Source organism: Orycteropus afer, unplaced genomic scaffold, assembly GCF_000298275.1.
Source record: "Orycteropus afer afer isolate SDZICR_OR568_19922 unplaced genomic scaffold, OryAfe1.0 scaffold00113, whole genome shotgun sequence".
Lineage (NCBI taxonomy): Eukaryota > Metazoa > Chordata > Mammalia > Tubulidentata > Orycteropodidae > Orycteropus > Orycteropus afer.
In genome coordinates, this window is record NW_006921700.1 from 1,240,110 (window position 1) to 1,260,828 (window position 20,719).

At 38.3% G+C, this 20,719-nt stretch overlaps 1 protein-coding gene across 1 annotated transcript in view; it reads right to left on the reverse strand.

The window, feature by feature from the left end:
• Positions 1-1,624: 1,624 nt before the first annotated feature.
• The window catches only part of SMAD4 (SMAD family member 4), a 30,436-nt gene continuing 11,341 nt past the window's right edge, over positions 1,625-20,719 (reverse strand). Inside the window, exons 5-11 of the mRNA XM_007943809.2 lie at positions 19,592-19,711; positions 19,382-19,498; positions 17,680-17,730; positions 13,303-13,486; positions 11,668-11,836; positions 3,317-3,455; positions 1,625-1,836 (exon numbers count right to left, since the gene is read on the reverse strand). Coding sequence (XP_007942000.1) covers positions 1,625-1,836; positions 3,317-3,455; positions 11,668-11,836; positions 13,303-13,486; positions 17,680-17,730; positions 19,382-19,498; positions 19,592-19,711 — 992 coding nt within the window. The remainder of the gene's footprint in view (positions 1,837-3,316; positions 3,456-11,667; positions 11,837-13,302; positions 13,487-17,679; positions 17,731-19,381; positions 19,499-19,591; positions 19,712-20,719) is intronic.

Sequence of the window (20,719 nt, forward strand, 5' to 3'; positions counted from 1 at the left end):
CTTCATCTTATCCCACACTATATACCTTATAGACGATCTATCTCTTAGACAATCAGCCTGTTTTTGCTACACTAAAAAAACAAATTCCCAAAATAACTAATTCTGCACATGCTACACAGTGTCCATGGGGAAGTCCTGGTAGAATGTGAGGAAAAACCAAAGTTGCCCAGAAGCACTGGCTGTTGCCTGTCATTCAGTAGAAGGTGTCTCACCACTGAAATTAGACTCCAAACTGCAAAAGGAAAAAAAAAAACTTAAAAATCAAACCTAGAATTCAACTTTGTATGTTGAGATTCGGTTTTATTTATGCTATTAGCTAGGTAAAAAGCATACATATTGTGTCTGTGGTACAGTCAATACATCTGCAACTTTTCTACTTAAATTCTCTATACAAAGTCACTGCCAATTGATATGGTCATTGATGGCATAGGGCTTAGAATAACCAAAAGGTATAAAAAAGTTTGCAGTCTTGCCCCAAAATACAAAAACTGAATTTTAAAACAATGTCATAACATACATGATTTAAACAGTATATGAAATAAAATCACACATCAAATCAAGTACAAAAATATCCAAACTACCTATTATGAACTGCAATGTTTCCATTACCCTGCACAGTATTTAACAGATAACTGAGCAGTTTCCAAAATACTCATCATTTAGTTTAAGCACTGCCACTTTTGCAGAACAGTTGGATATTAAGTGGAGTGACATTGCTTTTAGTGTTTTTAAAAATACAAAATCTTTCCCTATGAATTAATGAAGGAAAGAAATTCATCTTCTAGGTTCTTAGTAACCAACTTCAGGTCTAGAAACACAGAAGAATACATCGACTATTTATCAGGGCAAAGTATCCCTCTTGATAAACAGCTACCCAACAGGGGTAACACGTGTTAACTCTAAATGACACTTCGTCTGGTAATTTCAAGGAATTGTCAATATACACACAGGTTAGTGTTTTGTCTTGACAAAAATAAAACTGAAGTTGCAAGACAACCTGAATTGAAATCATCTTCTCTAGTTTAACTTGCAAAAAAAATATATTTTGGATAAAAGGTTATAATACATTGCTATCTTATTTTTTAAAACACAGGGTAAAGTTGCTCTTGGTAAAATTAACTCACCCACATGGCACAATATTTTGGAGTAAAGTTATGTTTAACAGTAACAACTTGCACACAGGTTAACATAGGTGAATTAACTTTGAGAACTTCTCTGCCTTTAAATCAGCAATATTGAATTTATTTTGTAGAGTAACACACATATCTACGTTCTGCATATAAAAGGCTCTAAGAATAATCTTAAAGGGCTAAATTTTCCAGCATTGGAATGATTCCTTCATACATAATGGGTGAAGATTTGGTAAGAATGTTTTTCCTGTCTTCAAGCTCTGAGCCATGCCTGAAAAGTTCTAAATAGGAAGGAAAAAAAAATTTTTTTTTGTTTTTGTTTTTTGTTTTAATCCAGTTTCTGTCTGCTAGGAGCAAGGCAGCAAACACACTTTTCAACCCTTTATGAAAAGATAAAGCAGAACAAAAGTGAAATATATCTTCAGATTATAAACAGGATTGTATTTCATAGTCCACCATCCTGACAATGTCAAAGGCCCCAAGAGTAAAAGACCTCAGTCTAAGGGTTGTGGGTCTGCGATAGGCATGGTGTGAAGGACTTCATCTAGGAGCTGCAGGGCCCGGTGTAAGTGGATCTCAATCCAGCAAGGTGTTTCTTTGATGCTCTGTCTGGGGTAATCCGGTCCCCAGCCTTTCACAAAACTCATCCTGAGTATGCACAGGCGACGCAGGTCATCCACACCAATCCCAGCAGCGGCTGACAAACCTTACAGGAAAGAGTTAGAGACGTCAGATAACCAGGTTCACCTCATCCCCATCCTCCCTACATCCTCACGTTAACAAAGTGACCAGCTTGCTTAACTTCATTCTCCTCAGTTCTCTGCCAAAATGCCAAGAAGTAACTGCAGATCTAAACTTTATCAACAGAGACTGAAAACTTTTGGTTAAGGCGGGTATATTCCATGTGTTTTCTAGCTATCACCAATCACCACCATCCATAAACAGCCCACCCATCTTTCTCTTTTGAAGTGGAAGTGAAAGGACAAGAAATAACCATTTCTAAGAGGTAGTACATGTCTACAGGTTGGTTCTAAGAACCTTCCTAGATGTCTAAACAGCCCAGTTCAGAGTAAGACATGAGTAATAAGGCTAGTTATTATCCTGGTTCCGCAAGGACTTTTTAGATGGCCCAGATGATGTCTCTCTCTCAATTCTGCAGTGTAACAGAGATACTGTGCTCCTATTACTCAAAGGGCAGCAGATGAGAATGAGAAAATCAGTAATACTTCTGGATTCTTTAGTAAAAGCATGTTTATAACATCAAAACTAGCAATTAAATTAATGGTTTTAGATGTCTGAATTTTTAAAAAACCAAAATCTCTAAACAACTATATCTTATCTACCTCTAAATTGTAAACTCCTGAACATAATTCACAAGGGAGACTCTGCATCTAGTTTTCCAGTCAGAACATACAAGTCATATAGTCAATCTGCATTCATCAGTATAACAATGAAAGTCATGGGAGGAATTTGCATGTACTGTAGAGAAACCTGCAGGGCCACTGCAGTTTTCTTAGCCAGTGTGATTTGCTTACCACACTGAAGAAGTTAAGAACAGGGGTTGAATGAATCACTAGTTATGCCTTCAGACGTGGAAGATGGGTGCCACGTGTTTCCATCATAAAAGTCTATAGTCAGGAGTTTAACTCTGCAGTAAAAAATTCCCCATCAGTGTGAAACCTGGCACACAGTTCAATTATACCCTAAAATTAAAAAAAAGTCTACAAGTTATCAAAATACCACCCTTACTTAGTTTTCTCTCCATGCTTAGCATACTTTAAAAAAAAGAAAAAAAAGCCACAAAAAACTGGAGAGGTGCCCGATTCTGGAACTGAATATGCTTTTTTTACTAGCTTAAAGCCAAGCATTCCAGCGACAACAACCCGCCCTGTATGGTGAGGCAGGAGTTACAACTGTCAACAAAAAAAGGGGAGGTGGAGCAATGTAATTTAAAATAACCCCTTTTCTCTTTTATCCCACACTCCCTCTTTGGTACAAAAAGAATGAAACAGAGTTCTAGGCAAAGGGCAACTATTACAGAAGAACAGTTTTTACAAATTCAAAAAGACTATCATCCCAGTTAAAAGAACTTTAATCTCTATTACAGCTGAACGTAACTAATTGACTGAGTGAATCACGATAAAACACCAACTATTACACTTAAAAAATATCCACAGCATACTTACTGATAGCTGGAGCTATCCCACCTACTGAGCCTGGGCCAGGGATGTTTCCTGCCACGGCTGCTGCCTGGGCGGCAGCGGCAGCTTGGGCAGTGGCTGCCTGCTGCTGCATCTGACGGTGACACTGACGCAAATCAAAGACCTTTTTTAAAAAAATAAAGTGTAGTTTTAATGCTCCTACTTACTCATTTCTCTACTCAACACCAATCTCCTCAAACTGTCTTTCCTATTAGCATCAATGAAGGACAAAACTTAGGCTCTAAAGATGCATGCATTCGTCAAATGTATATGTATGCATTTCGTGGACAAACTATTAAGTCCTAAAAGACTTCAGGACAGAGAGTATGACAAAGTCAGGTTGCAGAAATCAGAAATCTTATGATGGCCAGGAAATAAAGCCCCACGGCCTTGTGATTCCTCAACAGTCCTGAAGATTCTGCACTTTTCCATTGGACTGTGACTTCTTAGAAGGTACTACCTAGAACAGCATAGAGCAGGGATTCAAACCACTGGAAAAGCCAGATCACTCTACAACCACCACTAAGTACAGGTAGTCCTCAACGCACAACAAAGTTCTGTTTGGGTGACCAATCTAAGTTGGTTCTGACGTAAACAGGATACATCTTTTTTTTCCTTTTAAAGTTTTCATAGCCTGCTATATGGCAGACTTGGAGACCCAAACCAAACTCACTGCCATCAAGTCAATTCTGACTTATAGTGACCCTGTTGGACAGAGTAGAACTGCCCCACAGGGTTCCAAGGCTGTAAATCTTTATTGAAGCAGACTGACATATCTTTTTCCTACAGAGTAGCTGGTGAGATTGAATCTATGAACTTCTGCTTGGCAGTCAAGTGCTTTCATCACTGTACCACCAGGGCTCCACCGTGTTTTAGACAGTAAATCATAGTATTAAATGTCTGTCAGTGAACATCTATCTGAGAATGATTTTAAAAATCAGCAAATTACCTGCAACACTGTATGTTGTATATATATTATGTATACACTGTATGTGTGTGTATATATATACACACACACACACATATATACACATATATACATATTAGTAGTATTTATTACTAATGATACAATGTATCCCAAAAAAACCCAAAATCTGTCATTAAGTGCAGTCCAAATACATGGTAACCTGGGGACTACCTGCACTGTACATATGTAATCTTTATAGCTGGGAAGAGGGACTAAAACTTCCTTAAAAATAACTAGAGTTCAAAAAAAAAAAAAAGGGAAGAAAATAAGTAAAAATAACGAGAGTTCAAATATCCTTTCAACTATAAAAATAACTACAGTTCAAATATCCTTTCAACATAGTCTATTCCTCACCATAACCAAAAAACCAAAACCAAACTCACGCCATCGAGTTGATTCCGACTCACAGTGACCACCACTGGGTTTCTGAGGCTATAAATCTTTATGAGAGTAGATCGCCCATCTTCCTTCTGTGGAGCGGCTGGTGAATCTGAACTGCTGACCTAGTTAGTAGCTAAGTGCCTTACCCACTATGCCAACAGAGCCGCATGATCCTCACACATGGGCTTCTCTACAATATGCTGTACAAAAGCGCAAGTACTCCTTTTTTAGCTTGAATATACTCTAACGTCAGCAGCACGTAATACAGGTAACCACAAAGGTAAAACTAGAAACATTTTGACCTGTATCTGCAGATGTAGTAAAAATGACTCAGTGAGCACATCAGCAGCCCTTCCTTATGCAGTGCACTATGTAACTAAAGCACCACAATCAAAGAACTTTGACGGCATGTACCAAATGTGAGTGATCAATACAGTGGCATTGAGGAAGAGAAAGACGTACATTGGAGGTACAGAAAACAAAGATGAACCCTTCTGCACATATAATATGGCATTGTCAAGTGAAGACAAACATGGGTATACAGGTGGATAGATGGGTGGACAGGCTGAACTATTAAGTATGTCTATGAAGCAGGGAGTGTACCCAAGAACATGTAATGGGTTGGCAGACAATGGTCCTATAAGTTTGTGTGTATGATCTGAATTCCCAGGTGTACAATAGAGCTGACAAGAGGCAAGGTTGTAGTCACTTCTTGGTCACAGCCAGCTACCCAGAGGGTCCGAGTAGTTGAACTGGTGGGCTCAGGACCATAGTCGCAGAGGACATTGAGCTCTATTGGCATAACATACTACACAAAACATTGTTCCACCTCCTACTTTGGCGAGTAGCGACTGGGATCTTAAAAGCTTGTAAGCAGCCATCTAGATGCAACGATGGGTCTCTCCTCATCCACAGCATAGAAGAATGAAAAAAAACAAAAATTCATGGAAATAATTAGTCCTAGCAACTGCTACACCATCCGACCTGCAGCCTATATGACTACAAGACCAGGAGAACTAGATGGTACCCAGCTACTACTGGCAACCACTTGGAAGGGAGGGGATCTATGGAGATCCTGGATAGAAAGGAAGAACAATGTGTAACAAAACTCAAAATCATTTGGAGAAAAAAAGGGGGGGGGGGACCAGATTTGCTGGTCTGATAGAGCCTGGTGGAACCACTGACACTATGGCCCCTAGCTGCTCTTCATGTCTGGAATTGAACCCATGCCTGTGGTTTCCAGCCAAACAATAGACAGGCACATGAGTTTACCTGAGGAAGATATACTCCTTGGAGAGAACAATCATGGGAGAAAGAAGGGCTACTTATACACAAGGAGACAGCTCAGGGGGAAGGAGTGCATGGAGGGATGGACACAGGGAAGAGGTAACTATTGGGAGGAAGTAGGAGGGGAGGTGTTGCATTGTGGTAAGTTGTGGTCAATGTCATGAGACAAAGTGTATGTGAACTGCTGTATGGAAAGTGAATTTGCTCTGTAAATTTTCACCCAAATCACAATAAAAAGAAAGAAAGAAAGAAAGAAGTTAAGATGGTCTGGCTACCCTACTAACTGAAACGTGGGGTCCCCTGTTGCCTTCACATTATCACTGATCCAGTAGACCATAACAGATTTCATCTGTCACACTGGAGAGTAAAATTAAGAACATCACTAAAATAAGACCTTTCAGAATTTGACCGAGTTATTGATAAACACAGTTCAAAGTAATGGAAGGCATTCAACATGCATCTTGGGTCAGATCCAAAATACATTTCTGACCAACACTCCTGAGCTAATCAACACCTTGACTCTGCTTTCATTTATTTAACCATATTTCCTATGGTTATTCTCACATACACTTATTACAAGCCTATTACTTAACACAGGTGAATGTCTTAAGTAGTTCACAGTCAATATTATCAGGATACAGTCCTTCAACCTGGAGTCCAATTTTGGCATTTTTCTCTCACAAAGCTTAAATGCAATAGAGCAGCAGTTTGAATCAATATCAGCAGGTTCCCTGTGAGGCACAAACGGTTAAGCACTCAACTAATAGCCAAAGGTTGGTCGTGTGGACCCACTCAGAGACAGCTACTAACAGAGACCTGGCAATCTGCCTCTGAAAGGTCCCAGAGTCTCGGAGCAGTTCTACTCTGCACTCACGGGGTTGCCGACGCGTCAGAATCGGCTCCGGGACAGCATTAGCTTCATGCAGAAGCACAAGTGAAGAGCACACAAGTTATCAGCACTCGGATGAAATCACATCAAGAAAACAGAAACCCAAAATGAGAAACAGCACTGCTGGTACACTGCTGGGCACCTGAATATGAGACTGCATTAAGTTTTGGTAAACTGCCTCAGCTGGAGACAAGAACTGCAATATGATATATCGTAATCTGGAATAAATTTAAGTGGGGATCACCTGCCGTTTAGAAGTTACTCTCTGTTCTCTTTTCTTAACACAAACTTGACTTGACATCTTTAGTCATCAGAAAAATGCAAATCAAAAGCTCAATGAGGTACCACTTCACACCCACCAGGATGGCTAAACCCAGAATCACAAACACTAACAAATGTTGATGAGGATGCAGAGAGAATGGACCCTCACATGCTGCTGTGGGAATGTAAATGGTACACCACTCTGGAAGACAGTCTGCAGGTCCTCAAAAAGCTAAACACAGAGTCTGTAATTCAGCAATTCCACGCCTAGGTATATACCCAGGAAAACAAAAACCTACATCCACACAAAACTTGTGCATGAATGTTCACAGCTGCAGTGTTCGTAACAGCCACAAAGTGGAAACAACCCAAACATCCATCAACTGATGAATAAACAAAATGTGGTCTATCCAAATAATGGAATATTTTGGCAATAAAAGGAACAAAGTACTGATACATGTTACAGCACAGATGAAACCTGAAAATATTATGCTGAGCTAAAGCTGGTTGGTCACATATGATTCCATTTATATGAGATGCTCTGAACAGCCAAATGTATAGAAACAAATTAGTGGCTGTCTAGGGCTGGGGCATGGGGTGCAGGAACTTGTGGGGTCATAGCTAAAGTGTACAAGGTTTCTTTCTGAGATGATGAAAATATTCTAAAACTGACAGTGGTGATGACTGCACAACTCTGTGACTACACTAAAAACTACAGACTTATACACTTTAAAATGGGTGAACTGGATCTCAATAAAGATGTTAAAATACATACCCTTGAAAATAAGAAAAATCTTAATACTCAAAAGACAAACACACAAACTGAGCAAAAATTCATGAAGTGCAAGGACTAAAGACAGGAAAAAAAAACGAAGAGCAAGGATTAAAGACAGGAGTATACATCGGATACTAAAACCAAAACCTAGGGTGGTGGTGGCAGGGGCTGTCAAGTCAATGCCGACTCACAGCGACCCTATGCAGAAGAGAACAAAACACTGCCCAGCCCCCCAGTCTTCGCTATGCTCGAGCCCGTCGTTGCAACCACTGTCTCAGTGCACCTGGTTGAGGGTCCTCTCCTTTTCTGCCAACCCCCTACCTTATCAAAGATGATATCCTTCTCCAGAGACTGGTTCCTTCTTACAATATGACCAAAGTATAAAGGATAAAGTCGGGTCATTCTTGCCTCTGAGGAACATTCTGGCTGTACTTCTACCAAGAGAGGTTTGTTCATTCTTCTAGCAGTCCATGGTATATTCAATATGCTTCACAAACACCACAATTAAAATGCATGAATTCTTTTTCTATCTGCCTTATTCATTGTCCAGCTTTAACATGTATAAGAAGTGATTAAAAATACCATGGCTTGGATCAGGCATAACTTACTATTCAAAGTGACATCTCTGCTCTTGAACACTTTAAAGTCTTTTACAACATATCTGCCTAATGCAATACAGTGTCTGATTTCTTGACAGCTGCTTCCATGGGTGTTGACTGTGGATCCAAGTAAAATGAAACCCCTGGCACTTCAATCTTCTCTTCATTTATAGTCATGTTGCTTACTGGTCCCATTGTGAGGATTTTTTTTATGTTGAGGTGTACTCCACACTTAAGACTGTAGTCTTTGATCTTAGTTAAGTGCCTCAAGTCCCCTTCACTTTCAGCAAGCAAGTTGTCTCATCATCTGCATATCACAGGCTGTTAACCAGTCTTCCTCCAATCCTAATGCCACATTCTTCTTCACACAGTCCAGCTTCTTGGATTATTTGCTCAGCATATAGATTGAATACGTATGGTGAAAAACCTAGGATAGAGCCTAGGAATTCAACTTGCTGGAAATAATATGGAAAGAAACCAAAGCCAGGCTCTCTGGGGGCCACAACTGTACACCAGCCCAGAAATCAAGTGTTGGCAAGATACTTTGACAGTCAAGTCAGAAGTACACCTAGGAATAAAATACTTGCCCATGGCACAGGTAAGCAGCAGAAAAACCTATGCAATGGGAATTAGCCCTGAGCATACCTGGAGATCAGAACTCAATGTCCTCAAGGGACAAAATTCCCCAACATCCTAAATGTAAAAATTGGTTCTGAGATTCCCAGGGTGCCAGGCTAAAGCAAGATTACCCTTCAGGGAGCAACAATGACAGGGAGGAGAAAATAAACGTAAAATGAATTAATTCTCTGAAGACAAGCTTGCCAACAGATTCAGATATATTACAAAGCATATGAGGCAATCCAATGGCATTTGTGGGGGCGGCGGGGAGGCAGACAGGGAAGCACAAACAACAACATATAAAAATCCCTTGTGGAAAAACTAGAAAATACAAGTAAAGATAACCTCACTTTCTAGAGATAAGTTCTGGTAAGACCTGTATACACTATTCCAAACTTACAGGTATATATAAACAAATACAACTATCCATCACATTACTTCTTTTACAAAAATAGGATCATGCCATATGTATTGTTTAATAACCAACTTATCCAGTCTACTGTCTTAACAGACCAAAATTATAACTGATCCTCTACTGTCAACAATGTAACAGAATTACAGTTCATTTTGTTAGGTATGAGAAACAGCACTGTGATTATGAATTTTATAAGTCTTTATTGATAAGCAATTCGTATGGGATATTTTATGGGTAAACTAGTATGTTTGGAATTGATTTTAAATTACTCCAGGGAAAAAAAAAGGCAGAGGACAAATGCACTGACAAAGATTGGTACAATGCTGATGACTGTTGAAGCTGGATGATGGGTACGCAGGGGTTTGGTATTTTCTCTATACTTGGTATGTTTAAAAGTTCCATTAAATAAAAAGATCCCAATATCCTTTAATTGACCTGTGGTGACGAAAAATGAGGTATTAGGCTTGCTGCTGTGAGGCAATCAAGCAATTCCATTTTCCTAGACATTATTAAAGGAACCTTGCATATGACTGGTAACCACTCCTTGGAAGGAAGACTGGGCAATCTACTTCCATAGAGATATCGCCTCAGAAACCCAAAGAGGGGTCGCTATGAATTGGGATTGACTTGATGGGAGTTTTTATTTATTTTTTTTCATGGCATAACAGTTAAGCACTAGGCCGTTAACTGAAAAGGTTCACAGTTCAAACTCACACAGCAGCTCCATGGAAGAAAGACCTGGCAATTTGTTTCTGTAAAGATTACAACCAAGAAAATCCTATAGGGCAACTGTACTCTGTCACATGAGGTCACTGTGTGTCAGAATCAACTTGATGGCATCCAACAACAGACATTATGTGGCTATATTGTTTGTATCCTAAGTAATGTCCAGGAGCCCTGGTGGTGTAATGGTTAAGCAACTAGCTGCTAATGGGAAGATCAGCAGTTGAACCCACTAGCAGCTCTGCAGGAGAAAAGATGTGGCATTCTGCCTCCATAAACATGACAGCCTAGGAAACTCTATGGGGCAGTTCTTCTGTGTCACACAGGGTCACTATCAGTTGGAATCGACTTGAAGGTGCACTAAAACAAACAACATGCAATGTCCCGGGAATAAGTAATGAGGTACAGTTAATTTCACTAATTTAAAATAGGTGACATGGAGAGAACAATCCTGGGAGAAGGAAGGGCTGCTTATGCACAGGGAGACAGCTCAGGGGGCAGGAGAGTATGGAAGGATGGACACTGGGAAGAGGTAACTATGGGGAGGAAGTGGGAGGGGAGCTGTTGCATTGTGGTAAATTGTAGTCAGTGTTATGAGACAAAGCATATGTGAACTGCTGTATGGAAAGTGAATTTGCTCTGTAAATTTTCACCCAAATCACAATAAATAAAAAAATAATAGTAATAAAAAATAAAAATAAAATAGGTGGCAAAGAAGATGTTTAAAAGGAATGTGAAAACATGGAATTAAAAATACATTTAGGCTATTTAATGATAGCTATCTTTTCCCAAAAAAAAGTGTAAATTATAAACTAACACTGAAATGTGTTACATATCTAATATTACTAAAATTATCTCAGGTTTAATTTGCAAAGTGATATAATACACAATTCATTTACTATAAAATAACTAGCCTTACAAAATCCTCATGCTGAAGAATCTTTCATTTCTCAGGCTCTTACGAAAAGCCATTAATTTTAGGATCATCTTCCCTAAGATTGGCTAAAAGAAAATTCTAGAATCTGATCCTTCCAAATTTCATGTGACAGGAATACAGTTTGGAGTTCCACTGAATTAGTATTTTCTTCAAGAGCCTTTGTATTACTCTAAAAAATTTAACAAATTTGCTAAAAACCACCAGCATTCTGCTTAGTAGTGAAATACCTTAGGCACTATACCACCAGAGCTCTTCTGGTCATAAAAAAAAAAAAAAAAAAAAAAACCCACTAGGAAATGAATGCAACCACAAAACTAGGTAACAGATCACATCAACAAATCCCAGGAAATGTGTTTTATACTCAAACACAATTTCTGATTAATACACAATGAGACATTTGTCTACTCCTACTACCTCTACTCCAACCCTTTAACAGTAAACAGAGCTTCCTAAGTCTAAAATATTCAAGTAAAGAGCAACTAACCTTTATATATGCACTTGGGTAGATCTTATGAACAGCATCTCCAGGCGCACGTCCGGCTTCTCTGTCTAAGTAGTAACTCTGTACAAAGACTGCATGGTCGCTAAGGCACCTGACCCAGACATCCCCTTCACCTTTACATTCCAACTGCACACCTTTGCCTATGTGCAACCTTAGGGAGAAAAATGGAATTACATTTCAACTGATAAATATTTAAAAATAAATTTTAGATGATACAACATGCCAATATTGAAAAATTTAAAAGAAAGGACATCACATAACACCAGAAACAAAAGATAAGCATTATTAACATTCTGATGTATTTCCTTCTTTTTCTATTCATAAATAATGATGATGATTCCATATGTATTCTTACTATGTGTCAGGACCACTTAACATGAAGTCTCCTTTAACCCTCACAACTCAATGAGGTAAGTGCTGTTATTCCTATTATACAGATGAAGAAACGATAGCCTACGGCTTTGCTGTCCAAATCGATATCCCATAGACACGTGACTATTTAAATTTCAATTCTATTAGACAGTGCTCACTGGCTTAGAGATTAAGCAATCTGCCAGTCACACAGCTAGTGAGAGAGCCAAGATGACCCGCTTTTATAAATATAAATACACACACGCACATGCACACACACTTCCTTTAGGCATTATATAGTACCTAAAATTATGTATGCTTTCCTGTAATACATCATTTTAAGCATTTTGATTCCACTATGTGAAGTTTTTACTAATGTTTCTGAATATGTAAGAGCAATGAAATATTTAAACCAAAAACCAAACCCCACTGCCGTCGAGTCAAGTCTTACTCTTAGCGACCCCTCCTTGGGTTTCTGAGGAGGTATTACTACAGAAGTAGATTGCCCAATCTTCCTTCCAGGGAGTGGCTGGTGGGTTTGAACCGCCAGCCTTCTGGTTAGCAGTCAGATGTCTTAGGCACTATACCACCAGAGCTCCCAATGAAATATTTAGTTTATTATCATTTACTTAACCATTTCTCTTCTATTAGGAGTTCCTGGGTGGCACCAAAGGATTACGTGATTGACTATTAACTGAAAGACTGGCAGTTCAAACACATAGAGCACCTTGGAAGAAAGACCTGGCAATCTGCTTTTGAGAAGTCACAGCCTTGAAAATCCCACGGAGCACAGTTCTACTCTGCAAACACAGGGTCGCCACAAGTCAGAATTGACTTGACAACCACTGGTTTGGGTTCTCCCCGCTTTTATTATCAGTTTCCAACATTATAAGTAACACTGTGGGAAACACCTTTGTACACACATACATCTGCCCTCATTTTGTACTATTTCCTTACAATACCTTTATAGAAATAATATACAATCAGAGGAAATGACAGTTTCCAAACTAAATTCCAAAAGACGCAGTTACTTTTTAAAAACACAGAACCCTAATTTTTTTTAAAAAAAGGCCACCTTTAATCACTATATGTTAAATAATAAACATCTACAGTTAAAATGGAATGTTCACAAATTCTGACTTTTTAAGATGGCACGTATTTATACTTAAGAACTCTCACAATCTACAGTGAAAAGTAGGACTGCAAATAAAAGACAATGTACTGTGCTCCATTTTTGAAGTAACTATCTAACTGTACAATCAATACCTTGCTCTCTCAATGGCTTCTGTCCTGTGAACATTGGAGAGTTGACCCAAGCAAAAGCGATCTCCTCCAGAAGGGTCCACGTATCCATCAACAGTGACAACGGGGCAGCTTGAAGGAACCTTGAATGTCTCTCCTACCTGAACATCCATTTCAAAGTAAGCGATGGAACACCAATACTCAGGAGCTATAGGAGATAAATAGGAGAGAACATCCATCCATGTGAGAATGACCCAAGGCTTTTCACTTTCAATGTAAGATAAAGCTTTCCTACAAGAAAAGGAGGATGGGAGGGGAGAGGAATATGAAAAGCACCAAAGGAATTGGATTAAAATGACACAATGCACTAAAAAGTAGGAATGTTTAAGTCTTCTGTTTTTCAGCTCAATACCTAGCACTATTTTTGAAATTCTAAACTCTGAAGTCATTTAAAAAAATCTGGAATTTGATTTTTACTGCGAAGGACATCAACTGAGAATTTAAAGATTGGAAATAGTCAGAACCTAAAATAAATTATTTTACTACAACGTTCATTTGACTGAATGCAATATTTTCTATGTCGATTAGACTTCCCTTTTTTAAAACATACTGATGCATTCCAGGGCAGTGTTCTTACGTAACATCAATCCATGCCATATTTTCATAGATCCTGCTTGAGATAAATAGCACAAGCAAGCCAGCCATCCAGCCCTGAGTAAAGGTTAAGCACACTCTAACTTCTCAGTGGGTGTGAACAGGGACCCTCACTTGATCTCTTGGGTGAAGGTCACTTGTCCCATCTGTATATATGCTATAGCAAGAGATATTTTTAATGAAGTCTATTCATATCAACCACTACAATTTAACTTTGAAGATGTACTTGTGTATTTGTTTGAATACACAATTTAAAATCATTTTAAATGACTGGAGAATTTGCCACATTTAGAAGGTAGAGATATGTGGTAGCCAGAGCTCAAGACAGTCCCCAAGGGTTCTTGTGTCCTGATATTCCTGTCCTTGTGGGCAGTCCCCTCCTACACTTACTAGAAGAGAATGGTGGACAGATGATGATGTGACTTCTAAAGTTAGATCTTAAGACACTGAAGTTTCTACACATACACACAGACACACACACATACTCCTCTTTCTCTGATAATTCATTCTGGAGAAAGCTAACTACTATGCTGTGAAGGCTCTCAAACAGCTTTATGGAGAGGTCCACGTGGAAAGCAACTGAAGCTTCCTATCACATATTCAACACAACTTGCCAAGTATGTGGGTGAATTACTTTGAAAATAAATCCTGCAGCCCAAGTAAAGCCTTTAGATGATGGCAGCCCTGGCCAATATCTTTACTGCAACCTCAAGAGATCCTAAGCCAGAACCACCCACCTAAGCCACTCTCAGATCCCTGACCCACAGAAACCAAGGGAGACAGTAAATAGTTACTGTTGTTATACCCTAACCCACCAAGTTTTGGGGTAATCTGTTGCATAATAAAACAATGTAATACCAGATATGTACAGACAGTAAGACTTGCAAAAAAAGCATGGAGGCACAATACAGCCTAGCAAGCTTAGGTAAGTGGTTCAAGATAGTTCAAGCACTAAGGGAATAGCAAAAAATGGGAGTAGAGCAGCAGGTAGAGACCAGGAACAGAGACTCTCCTGCCCTGCCAAGGAACTTGGACTGTAAACTATGGCTAAGCAATGCCGATGGGAATCACTTCAAGATCTTCAGCAGGGAAATGACATAATTAGACTCAAATTTTAGAAGAAATACTCTGAGTAGCAGTACAGATTAACTGCCAATGTGAGAAGAGGTACTTGGAACAGAAGTTCTCCTAACAGGGACACCAGTTAGAATATTCTTCTGACAGTATGCGAGGAGAAATGAAGAATAGTTTGGTGGCAAAACTCCACCAGGTTTTATTAATATTCACAGCCAAAAGACTTTTTCAGTTTAACTGGCTGACTCCATTAAAGGCACTTCCCCACCCACAACCATCTAGACAGAGTCCTTTCCAGGATCAGCCTCACTCCTCACTCCCTCCTGTTCTCCTACTCAAAGCAGAGGCTGTGAAGTCAATGCAGGTTGCTACAGATGCATGTGCTCGTAACTAGATAACGTTATTCATTAACCACCAGGAGTTGGTAGTCCTCAACACCAGTTCTAGCATGAGCTGAATGAAATAAAGCCATCCAGGCACCAAAGGTAACTGCTGAGTCCATGACTGAGTTTGTGTGATTGGCTAAATGCCACCACCCCCGCCTCACTGCCCCATCCAGGGCAGAGCTTTCTTCAGAGCCCTGACTACCCTTGCTCCTGCAGCCTATCTCCCACTGGTTCTATGAACAGAGACCTCCTCACAGCCAAGGGCCACAACTGTGTCTCAGTGATGCTGTCTCAGTGCCCACAAAAAATTCTCATTCCTGATTCTCTAGATTCCCCCTCTCAGCACAACAGATTGACTGACACACACACACACACAGAAGTTAAGATTCTGATACTATGATTCTAATGACATAATTCCAAAAATAACCAAAACCAAATTATTAGATTATTTACGGATGTAGTCATCACTTTAAAAGAACAAGGGGTGAGGGGGGTTTCTGGGGCGCTGCAAGTAGATGTTCAAGTTCTCAATCTGAGTGGTAGTTACATAGATGTTGGCTTGAACGTCATGCATTCAACTGAGTATTTGTTGTATGTACTTTTCTATATATTACATTTCTCAAAATAAAAATGTTTATAAAAAGGCAAGACCCCTTGACTCACAAAAAATGTTTAAAACCACAGATATTCAAATAGTACATATAAACAATCCACTAAAAAAAACGTAATGTATCTAGTAAATATAACTAATAAATTTTTTTAAATGTCTGCCTCACCAGTAGCACTTTTCTCCTAACTAAAACAAATGTCATTTTGCCTCCTAAATCAGAAAAAAAAAAAAAAATGTATGAAACTCTCACATCTCCTGCTGGTGGGTATGGTAAAACTGATTTTCATAACACGCTGTCACTGTAAAGCAATCTGGCAGGTGATCCAGAAATTCTGTAAATCTCTTAAACTGAAATATGAGAGAAGTTACGAGCACAAAGATCTTTCCTCAATTTTTTCCTTTGGGGGTGGTGGTGGTGCATAGCTAGAAGAAAAATTGAAGTCAACATAAATAATTAACAACAGAACACTGGTTAATAAACTGTGCAGGTCTGTTCAGGGAGTGATCGTTACGGATACTATCAAATACACACTGAAAGGCTCACATATAAGCTGGGCATGCTTCAAAATAGAACAGGAGGAGGAAAGCAGGTTAGCATATGAATGAAACGAGATTGGCTGCTGATAACAGTTGGCACTGAGGAATGAGAACATGAAGGACTCCTTCAACTATTCTGGTATTTGGTATATGTTTTAAATTCTTCATTAAAAAAAAAAAAAGTGGTTTTTTTGGGGGGGTTAATTAGGAGGAAAATTGAGTTTATGGTTATAGAAAAATTAAGGCAATTAACTGAAATAACATTTATAGCTTTTTAAGCTAAGATAAACAGCTATGAAATGGCCACAAGGGGAAAAAAATTAAAATCTTATGTTTGTGATATAAAAGACCTTGGGTTATTTTATTTTTTCTATTTCTAAACTTTCCCTATCTTATTACTGCTGTACTTTTAAAATTATATACAAATTATAAATTGAGGAAGCTACTTAGCTATTGGGGAGCTCTGGTAGCATAGTGGCTAAGACACTTGCCTGCTAACCAGACGGCTGGTGGTTCAAACCCACCAGCCACTCCTCGGAAGGAAGGTTGGGCAATCTTGCTTCCGTAGTGATACTGCCTTGGAAACCCAAGGAGGGGTCGCTATGAGTCGGGGCCAACTCGACGGCACATATCAACAACAATAACAACTTAGCTATTGACTTGTCTGGACTAATTTAATCAAGTGGTTTGTCAGTTTCAATTAAACAGATTCTTTAATCTATTACCTAAGGCAGGTATAGTCAACTAGTTTTCTTTCAGCATCTACTAAAACGTCTTCTTTTGCTTTCTAAGCTACAATTGTACAAGTGTTCTATTTTGAAAACTAGTTTTCTTCTGCTGCACATTTACACAGTTAACACTTAAAACAAAATTTTGGTTCTTTGTATTTTAGCTGAAAACACAGTTTTTGTCTTTTCTTTTGGAGACAGTTAAAATGAATCAAATATAGACAGTCTATGCATGGCTATATGGGCTACTCTCAAAATGTTTATTAACTCATGTCACAACAAGTATTACATTTCTCTGAAAAGCTGATAACCTATTAACTATATTAAAACCTCTATGTGCATGCCTGTTGCAACTACCATAAAGTAATCTAAATGTAAGGCACATTTACCCTTCCCAGGATTTTATACTTACCAGGATGATTGGAAATGGGAGGCTGGAATGCAAGCTCATTGTGAACCGGCCCTAAAGAAAAGATAATAAAAATCCTGCATTTATTTATTAAAAGTTTTCCAATGTCAAAACTTTTAATAAACCTTACTTAAATATAACTATCATGCCTTAAGAGTTGTTTAGATGAAGCTTATGAAATGTCTTAAGAACTTAACAGCTTTGTTAAAATTATTTTATGATTACAATAAGCAAATACTCTTGAATTACTTTAATAGATATTTGATAAAAAATAGCTTACATTTGAGTGCTATGTAAGGTACAGTTAAGCAATTTACAAAGTTTTTTGCATGCAATTATTTAACACAGATTATAAATTACTCATGAAACATATAATACTGTGTAATTTATAATACAATGTATAACAGTAATTCAAATGGTTAGTTCCATTCTGTAGACAAGTGTTCAGTCTATTAAAGATACATACATATATATAATGGAATAGTTGCTATCACAATTGAGAGCTTTTTAAGTATTAAAGCATTGTGCTAAACATCTCACTCAGTTATGATATTTACTTCTCACTACTCAAGGGAGATTCTATGATTACTACTCTTAGACTTAAACCAAAAAAACCAAACTCACTGCCATCGAGTTGAACCTGACTCACAGCAACCCCTCCTTGGGTTTCCAAGGCGACATCACTATGGGAAAAAGATTGTCCAACCTTCCTTCTGAGGAGTGGCTGGTGGATTTGAACCGCCAACCTTCTGGTTAGCAGTCACATGCCTTAGGCACTATGCCACCAGAGCTCCCCTCTTAGACTTAAGGAGGCTAAATAACTTGTCAATGTTCACAAAGGTAGTTAAAGCTATAAATCCCACACCCTTAACCACTATGCTGTCCCAGGGAGCCATTAAAAATTATATTCTCTTAAGACACGGAGAAACAGTAACATAACTAGAAAAGGGCAGGATGCAATTTTACACACACACACACACACACACACACACACAGTGTATGATCCTCACCCCTCCCTACCACCCAATTTATAGATAACCATTTATATAACTGGAAGGAAAAACATGCCAAAATACTGCAAGTGGAAATCTCTGAGTGGTAGGGTTGTAGGTAGTATTTATTTTCTGCTGACACTTTTCTGTATTTTATAACATTTCTTTGGTGATATCAATCACATAATGAGAAGGAAAGGGATTTAATATATATGAAAGCATTTTCTTCATTTTATTAAGCCAAATGAATGATACTCCCACTTTGCCAGAAAACCACAGGCTGTGGTTATTAGTAAGGGATTGTTTCCAATCATAGATTATCAATAGATTCAACATCTGAGTGCCTACTATATGCTAGATACCATGGTGAGGGAGATCTTGAGATCTTGGCACTGCAGGGATTTCAATCCACTCAGGGTGGATATACAAGATAGATATATATGCAATTGGACATATACAAAGCAAACAAACAAATGAATGGAAATCAATGTGGTGCTAATGAGACATTAACAACAGAAACAGAAATGTATTTAGTAAACATCACTATTCTAAAACAAAGATATGAAAACACACTGTTTACCAAAAAAAATACTGAAAAGGATTAATCATATAGTTAAAGTAAATTGTAGGATGAATAAAAGATGTAAACACTTTAAAAAAAAAAAAAAAGCCTTTAAAAAGAAAAAGACCTTACAACAAAAACAAGAGCTTACAGTAATGTCCGGGATGGGGCGGCATAGGCGGGTGGTGCTGAAGATGGCCGTTTTGGTGGTGAGTCAAATTAGGTGTGTATGGTGCAGTTCTACTTCCAGTCCAGGTGGTAGTGCTGTCTAAAAATTAAGGCCCACATGGATTAATTTGCTTTTACAAAGGCTGCCTATTTTTCTCAACTATTTAAAAGACTTTAAAAAGCATGTACATACTATGATGGTAAGTAGCTGGCTGACCAGTAAATCCATTCTGCTGCTGTCCTGGCTGAGGCCCTGAAGCTATCTGCAACAGTCCTTCACTATGGCTGCCTGCCAGTATACTGGCAGGCTGACCTGGAGGAACAAGAAGACATTAATACGGTACATATTTAGATGCAATCCTATGGTTTCATAGAGTAAATGAAGGACCCATTATATCTATAATCACAACTACGAAGATGGGCAAAAATAGACACTCAGTCATGGCCCATCAATTTTTTTTGGGGGGGGGGGTTCCTAAACTTTATCTATAAAGTTAAACCTTAACTTGAAGAAGTTCAAAATTATTCTATCTCAAGTAATGTCTATCTAATTTTAGTGGCCTGTTTTTTTACAAATATTCTTCAAATGCCAACAAAATCCTACTAAATTCTGGCCTATCATAACTTTTCCAAAAGCATGTTGGCTCACCCCTGGTCACTCAATCTACCTCTCTGAAGATTGAGCTTTCAGAGTAAGATCCCAAAAGTCCAGGCTCAAGAAAATGCTGAAAACTGGAAAGTTAGTATTTATCAGCACCAGTACAGATAATGGCATAATGCTTAAGGTCTGGGAAAATGAAAACTGAACAGGCAAATATTTTAAATGAGATGTGATGTGGAAAGTGAGGAAATTTAAAAGATCTAGCAACACTGTGCTATCAATATGGCATCTACTAGCCAAAAAAAAAAAACACAAAATCTCAGTATCAGTCCAATTTGGAACTTTTTCTTATATTTTTAAAACATAAGATTGTTTTATTTTCAAGAACACTATTATACTCCTGGATTTACAAAAAATGAGTTGCCTTCTCTATCTGTAATACACCACAACCAACCTTCCTCTGGCTTCTGTTCTATTCACAAATCATTTATGATATTGCTTACTAATCTAGACATTTAAGACTTTTCTTTTTAATGAAAAAATTCTTGATTTCTTAAAGCAAGCATTAATTAAGTCAATTGTTTATCTCATTTGGAAAGGAAATGAAGTTTGGTAATTATGATGTCACTGGCATAACCTCACTCTTTTCTGATTTCAATGGGAATCTGATCAGACGGAAGAGTAACTTAAACCACTGCTCAAAGTAGGAAGGAAGTGCAA